The 8,082-nt window shown below is 49.2% G+C and overlaps 1 protein-coding gene across 1 annotated transcript in view; it reads right to left on the minus strand.

Moving 5' to 3' along the window:
- Window positions 1-7,864, minus strand: part of STK31 (serine/threonine kinase 31) — a 92,600-nt gene extending 84,736 nt beyond the window's left edge. Inside the window, exons 1-3 of the mRNA XM_074986169.1 lie at window positions 7,837-7,864; window positions 7,712-7,764; window positions 2,503-2,601 (exon numbers count right to left, since the gene is read on the minus strand). Of these exons, the coding sequence (XP_074842270.1) occupies window positions 2,503-2,601; window positions 7,712-7,764; window positions 7,837-7,864 (180 nt within the window). The remainder of the gene's footprint in view (window positions 1-2,502; window positions 2,602-7,711; window positions 7,765-7,836) is intronic.
- Between the last annotated feature and the right edge of the window lie 218 nt (window positions 7,865-8,082).

Raw genomic sequence — 8,082 nt, forward strand, 5'->3', positions numbered from 1 at the left:
TAAATGGTAAATTTTCACAATGGAGGAGGGTAACTAGTGGTGTTCCCCAGGGGTCAGTCCTGGGACCGATCCTGTTCAACTTGTTCATCAATGATCTAGAAAATGAGGTAAGCAGTGAGGTGGCAAAGTTTGCAGATGACACCAAGTTGTTCAGGACAGTCAAAACCAAAAGGGATTGTGAAGAACTACAAAAAGATCTCAGCAAACTGAGTGATTGGGCAGCAAAATGGCAAATGAAATTTAATGTGGGTAAGTGTAAGGCAATGCATGTTGGAAAAAATAACCCAAATTACACGTACTACATGATGGGGTCAAATTTAGCTACGACAGATCAGGAAAGGGATCTTGGAGTTATAGTGGATAGTTCTCTGAAGACATCCACGCAGTGTGCAGCGGCAGTTAGTAAGGCAAATAGGATGTTAGGAATTATTAAAAAAGGGATCGATAATAAGACAAAATATATCATACTTCCCCTATATAAAACTATGGTACGCCCACATCTTGAGTACTGCGTGCAGATGTGGTCTCCTCACCTCAAAAAAGATATATTGGCATTAGAAAAGGTTCAGAAAAGGGCGACTAAGATGATTACGGGCTTGGAACGGGTCCCATATGGGTAGAGGCTGGAGAGACTGGGACTTTTCAGTCTGGAAAAGAGGCGATTGAGGGGCGATATGCTAGAGATATATAAAATCATGAATGGTGTGGAGAAAGTGAAGATAGAAAAATTAATTTACCTTTTCCCATAATACAAGAACTAGGGGACACCAAATGAAATTGATGGGTAGTAGGTTCAAAACTAATAAAAGGAAATTTTTCTTCACACAGCGCATAGTCAACCTGTGGAACTCCTTGCCCGAGGAGGCTGTGAAGGCCAGGACTCTATTAGGGTTTAAAAAAGAGCTTGATAAATTTTTGCAGGTTAGGTCCATAAATGGCTATTAGCCAGGGATAAAGTATGGTGCCCTAGCCTTCAGAACAAGGGCAGGAGATGGATGGCAGGAGATAAATCACTTGATCATTGTCTTCTGTTCTCCTTCTCTGGGGCACCTGGCATTGGCCACTGTCGGCAGATGGGATGCTGGGCTGGATGGACCTTTGGTCTGACCCAGTATGGCCGTTCTTATGTTCCTGAGCACCCCACGTTCAAACCCCACCCTCGCTTCTCCATCCCCACCCCCAACCCCACCACACAAGCCCCGTCCCCACCCGCACCCCATGCCTCACCGAGTTACTCTCAGACTTTTATTAATACAAGCATTTTTCTTTCATTTTCCAAAATGCAGTCATCCGCATAAACCACATGTATTTTCTTCTTATTTTCAAAAAGGCGGGGGGGGGGGCTTATTTCCCTTAAATACCCAAGCAACATCAAGTTAATTTGCTAATACAGGTTGAACCTACCAAAACTAGCACTCTCTGGTCCAGCACGACAATGGATGTTACTGGACCAAACACCCAGGTCAGGAGGTTATTAAAGGGTAGGCCAGCTGGAGCCCAATGAAAGGGGAGCCCGGTCACCCTGGGCTGAGGAGCATGGCAGGGCTTGTGCCTTTGGCTGGAGCCAGCCTCTGATGGGTTGGGGCCACACCAGCAGCCTGGACAGGGCTCACCCTGGTGCCCGTTGGTTTGGCACCATCCTGGCAGTCCAGCCCAGGTCACAGCCAGCCACAGTGGCCGATCTGGGGCCAGAGCCACCACCCCAGGCAGGGCCAGAGCTGGCTTCCACAGGGCTGGATCAAGGGCTGTGGCTGCGCCAGCAGCCATACTGGGGTCATAGCCTGACCATATCCAGCACTTGAGGGGCCAGGGCTAGAGCCAGTGCCCATGCCACCGTGGCTGCATCCAGCACTCATGGGGCCTAGGCTAGAGCCAGCAGCGGTGCCTGTGGGGCCAGGTCCAGCAGCTTGACTGGGGCTGGAGCCAGCCTCCACACCTGGCAGCCCAAGCATAGCTGGCTAGTGTCATCCCAAGGTCTGGGCAGGGGGCAAGGGGGCAGCATGGCTGGAGAAGGGAGGGCAAAAGTGGAGCTGACAGCAGGGAGGAACACCGGACTGGGTGGCCAGAGGCAGGGGACCTCCATTCATCAGGAAAATTCCCTCATCCAGGACCAGTGAGGTCCCAAGCATGCCGGATGAGAGAGGTGCAACACACACGTAATATATTACAGAAATATCACATACCATATTTTCCAGATTAATGACTATAACTAACAATTTGTCCACCAGATGCAGAATGATACTCAGTTCTATGACATCCAGTGGTGAACTATGCAACTTTATCATTCTCTTAATAGTTTGTTTTTTACTGGAATCAAATTTAACATTCAGAAAGACAGATCACAAAGCAAGCATTTTTTCCTCTATCTGCGATTTATTGTTTTAGTTAAGGGAATAAAAGCTGTATTACAATAAAAGATGGAAAAAAGGTGAGAAAACAGCTGTGTAGATTAAAGATTTGTATGTATATGTAAATCACACACATGCACAAACACACACTTACCTTTGTAAAATCAGGACTGCCAAAAACAGGTGTGGCCTGAGGACAAACTTCAGCTAACGAACGGCTTAATTTCAAGATATCATTATTTGTAGTGATGTTCTAAGAAATAGGAGGGGAGACTAAAATGCATTAATGATCATTTGAAAACCTTTTAAAGACACCACTGCATTGCCCTGACAACTTACAGCTTATACATTCTGAACTTGCAATTACTTTCCAATGCTGGAAACAGATTTTCAGGGGTCAGGGAATTTACTATGGCGAGATGAGTCACACTAGCAGAAAACTGGTCTGAAAAAAAATATTTACTCTATCAGATTAACTTTAGATATTTTGTGAAAACTACAGTGCTAAGAGATCTTGCAAAATATTGTTTTTTAAAAAATCTCAATGTGATCATTCTAGTATTTTTGGAAATACGTATCACTCTGCTAGCAACATTATGGTAAAAGGCAAAAAAAATTATATCCATTTTCCTAATTGTAAGAACAATTGTTTGGTCTGACAAATGTGAAAAAATCCTTTCAATTGCATTTTGAAATATTAAGTTGTTTAAAAAAAATCAGCTACACTAGATGCAACATCTATTAGGTTAGATGTTTAAAACGTCAGAGAGGAAAACCCAGAGTGTGGAGAGGAGGTGAAAATATTAATGTAAAATAAGTGACTTGATTAGCCATTAAAAGAATAATAGGTTATAGAACACTTGGAAAGTCTAGGATTAAGTTGCAAAATGCATAAATTACAATTCTATAGAGGGACATGATTATTTGTGATAGCTCTGATGATCTTATAATACAATAGCCCATAAATATGTAATTTAAATAAACTCACATACCATAATCAATCTGTGACTACATATTTAAATATTGGCTTTATTGTAAAGACTTCCAAATAATGAAGAATATTGCAATTACAAAGAACATCATCGTCAGAGTACCTAATACATTTTTAAGAAGCTTAAAAGCAGTTTCAGGTACTATATCTACCACGAAGTCCCAGCACCAATTTTGGATTTTACAATCATTTCCTCTATTTTAAGTACTGCTCTTCCTGCCACTGTGTAAAATGCCAATATGAACAACAACAAAAAACACAAGTAGTTATGGAAACCTCCAAGCAGATGTGCTCTTTACCATTCTAACTCGAGAATCGTGGTAGATTTTCCCAGCGCTTTTGTTTGTTAGAACGTCAAAGTTAGTCATACTGAAAGTTTAAAGGCCCCATGATAAATTGGCATATTATTCCTGATTTAACATCAAGGCCATATCTACACAGCAAGTACCTTCAAAAAATATTTAAAAAATAGAGGCCCTTTCGAAACAGACCATGGAGCATCTACACGCAAAATGTGCTCTTTGGAAAGTGTGCACCCCACCTTTTAAAAGCACTCTTCCAGTCCCACTTTGGGAAGAGCGCCTGCTTTCAAAAGACCGTTTCGAAAGAAAATGCATGTAGACAATCTTTTGAAAGAGCCGTCCTCCATAGTGCTGGCCAGCTGGAGTGTGGAGATGCCCCTGCCAGCACCAGTGGGGCTCTATGGTCTCTGCATCTGGCCATGTTTGAAGACGCAGGAACCCAGAAACCCTGTGACAGGAAGCTGAGAGTGTGCTAGCAGCAGGGAGGACAAGAGCCTCCTGCCGCACGCCCTCCTGCCAACACTCCAGTTCCACAAGGCACCCCACTGCACCCATGGACAGAGCCCAGGAGCCCTATACCCCCCAGGGACCCCCCTCTGAGCCATCTCAGGGCTCCCAGGAGCCCAGCCAGGGCCCAAAAAAGCAGGTCCTGGCATGGATCAAGGCAGAGCTGAAAGTCTTCCTCAGACTCTGGTGGGGTGAGGAGATCCGCCTCCAGACTGGTGGCCAGCACAGCAATGCCATGGTATTCGGAAACTTCTCCACTGGTCTGAGCACCCAGGGACGCCCCACCCACACACCAGACCCAAGTCTGCTCCAAAGTTAAGGAGCTAAGGCAGGCCTACTTCTGGACCCGAGACGTGACCGGCTGCTCGGGGTAGTGCCCACCAGCTGCCCCCACTACAAGGACCTAAACTGCCTTCTCAGGGCAAAAGAGGCAGCCCCCCAGTTGTAGTGCTTGACACCACATGGCCAGAGCTGAAGGACCAGCCAAGGCCCTCAGGCATGATCATCCTCCGATAGCTGGAGCCTGAGCCAGAGACCTTCAGTGCTGACAGTAGCTGACAATGGCTCCAGTGACGGGATGCTTGTCATTGCCATCCCCGTTGGGTCCTGGAGCCAGGCATCCTCCACCCAGGCCTCCCTCAAGTTCCTTGGGGTACCCTCAGCTAGGTTCCAAGAGTTTCAGACACACTGGGGCATACAGAGAGGGTGCCCACCTCCACCACAGCCAGCAGAAGGATGCCCACACAGCCAGTGGCCCTAATCCAGACGCAGCCTGGATGGCCACGTGCCCCAGGCCACAGCAAAGGCCATGCGTGGCACTCAGCACCCGCTCCTGTGGACAGCGCCACAGGCCACACACCAGGAAGGGAATGGGGTGGGAGCCGGATGGTACCCAGCACGTACCCACCCATGCAGGGAGCCCTCAGCGCCAAGGATCCCCCAGGGACCCCGGGCCACTGGACAGGCCGCAGGGGAGGGAGGAGGAGCATGACCCCCAGGGCCAGGTCGCAGAACTGACAGGTCATCTCTCTCTCCCCTTCTGTTTCCACAGCTCCACTGTCCAGGGGCTGGGTGAGCCCTGTCCACGGGCAGGGGAGCCCCACACCTGTTGCCAAGGAGGCCAGGGCACCCCCACGGAGCTGCAGCAGGGGTCTATGCCAGCACCACCGCAAGGAGGAGGCTGCCACCCACACAGCCGCCTTGCAGGAACAAAATGCCATCCTGCAGGAGCGGCTGGAGATGGAGTGGGACGCCTGGGGTGCAGTGGCAGGTGCCCTTCATGCCCTCTCCCAGGCCTTGACCACCCACCTGTCCCAGCCTCCTGTCCTTACCAGGCATTCCTGCAGCCCCTCCTAAGGCCTTCCCTACAGTCCCTGCCCTTGCTGCCCTGCTCATGCCCAACCTCCCAGCAGCCACCCAGCTGGCTCAGCCACAGGCTCATGGCCAGTGTGGACCCCACCAAGGCAGCCCCCTGTGCCTGCCCTTCCTCCATCCAGGCCAAGGTTGCCACACCCCTCCCATGCCCCCTGCCCCCACAGTTCTTGCCCCATCTCAGCCCCGATGGGAATCCCAGAACTGGGGCAGTAGCAGCTCCCATGGCCAGCACAGCTCACCCCCCCAAACCTCCCGCAGATAAGTAAGGTCCCCCAACCCATAATCCCCCTCCAAGTTCAGATCCCACGACCCCACAACGCACATAGTTCCCTCCCAGTACCCCCTATATATAGGTCCCTGTATATTTTTCCCTTGTAAGACACAGTCAATATTTACTTAAACTGTTTACTGTCCACCACCCCCACGTCCCCTGTGATTGGTGGGGGGAGCGGTGACGGTAGGTGTGGGGCAGGGGTCATGGTGGCAGGTGACTAATGGAGGGTCACTGGGCCCCTAGAAAAGGCCTCCCAGACCAGCACACCATCCTAGAGCCCCTGGAAGCACTGGGCGTGGGCTAGCTGCTCACAGCTGCGGTGGGCCTCAGCAACCCACACCTCCACCAATACCTGGAGAGAGAGCAGGATGCCCCCACCACAGCAGGTACATTGTGGAGGCTGACCTCCAGCCACGTGAGGTGGCCACAAAAGTGCCCTTCAGGTACCCAAATGCCCACTCAGAGTTGTTGGGGGCCTGGTTGAGAAAGTGTTGAACAAGTCCTGGCTGGGGTCCATGTGGCTTGTGTAGGGCCACAGGTCCAGGGGGTAGGCAGCGTCAGCCATGATGCAGGGGAACATGGCCGTGTTCCCGACCAGGAGCTCCTATGGGGGAGACGTCGGTCTACTCCTCTATCCTGCACCTGAATACCTGGGCATCGGGGGCTCAGCCCAATCAGCCCACACAAGCATCCATAAATCGTTCTTTGGAACCTACGAGGGCCTGGAGTACCAGAGTGGTCCCCCTTCCAGTTGATAATATGCCAATGCTGTGGTCTGGAGCCTGGATCATGACATGGGTTGCATCCAGCGCACCAAAGTTCTTGGGGAACCCCTGCTCAGAGAATCCCGCAATGGCAACATCAGGGTCCCCAACACAGACTGCCTGTTGCAGTAGGATGGAGGGCAAACATACCCTTGAGTGCATGGCAGGGTGCTCAAGGTTCCTGGATCCCTGGCCACACCCCCTCGTCCCCTGCACGGCCTCCCCATCCCCACCAGACACCCACTGTGCTAGCCCTCTCCCCTGTCCCTGAGTGTCCACCTCGCACAGGAGCCCCCTCCTCTCTCCACGATGGGTGTGTGACCCAAGCAGGGGCTGTCCTCATGGAGGTAAGTCCAACAGTCACCTTGCCCACCCTGAACTGGTGCGCAATGCACCAGTGGCTGTTCGGGGTGGCCAGCTTCCAAATCGCGATGGCAACCCTCTTCTCCAGGTGAAGTGTGGGCCGCATGTGGGTGTCCTAGTGCTGGAGGGCAGGGGCAAGCCAGTGACATAGCTCCAGAAATGTTTGCTTCATCATGTGGAAGTTCTGGAGTGGCTGGCTGTGGCCCCTTGGAACAGCTTGGCAGCCACACAACTCCATCCACAGCATTTCCTGGCCCACTCTTTCGAAAAAGTGTCCTGAGCTGCGTGAACACTCTCTTTCAAAAGAGCAGATCGAAGGCTCAATCCACTTTTTTGTGTGTAGATGCACACTTTTAAAAGACGATCCTCCGGCAGATACCCTCTGGAAGATCACCTTTCGAAAGAATGCTGTAGTGTGGACATAGCCCAATAGTTCTAACATATGAGCTTGTATGCAAAACCTATTGTACATTGAATAGAGTAAGTCCATGCAAAATTTGTATTGGCTGATGGTCGTTTTTTAACTCAACTCAGAAGACAGTGTGTGATTCCTGTTTACATCAGCATTAAGTAACTGAACAATTGGATGAAATATTTTAGCCACATTATTGGATGTTCATCTTTGGAACCTAAGTTGGGGGGGTTGTTTGTTTGCCCCCAGTCCCATTCATAAACCTATCAAGCCTTTTAACTTTTGTTTAGGTATGTTCCTCCTATTTTTGTATGAGACTAGATTCAATAAATAACTTATTGGAATACCTTATTCAAGAAGAAGATTTTTGTCTCACCTGTGCCCAAAATGTCACAGCATCTTCAACATGACAACCAACCACATCTTCAACTATCGAGGAAAAAAATTAAAATCAATTCTGAATTTTAGTGTTAACAAAAAAAAAATGTTTTCCCTTGGTACCTTTATTATATCCGGTGTCTGCATCCATTACGGCAAATCCTGAAACACTGCAAAACATACAGAGTTAAACCTAATTAGAAATTAAGGTATGTAATAATTTACCGCATTTGGCCCTGGCCCCGTACTGAGCTCTATATATTGTGGCCTTGATTTTAATATGCATATTCACCCATAAAATATGTCAGAATATTTATGGAAAAACGAGACACCAATGCACACAGATAAAAAGCAAAGCCTTGCTACCTT

This window comes from Carettochelys insculpta, chromosome 2, assembly GCF_033958435.1.
Source record: "Carettochelys insculpta isolate YL-2023 chromosome 2, ASM3395843v1, whole genome shotgun sequence".
NCBI lineage: Eukaryota > Metazoa > Chordata > Testudines > Carettochelyidae > Carettochelys > Carettochelys insculpta.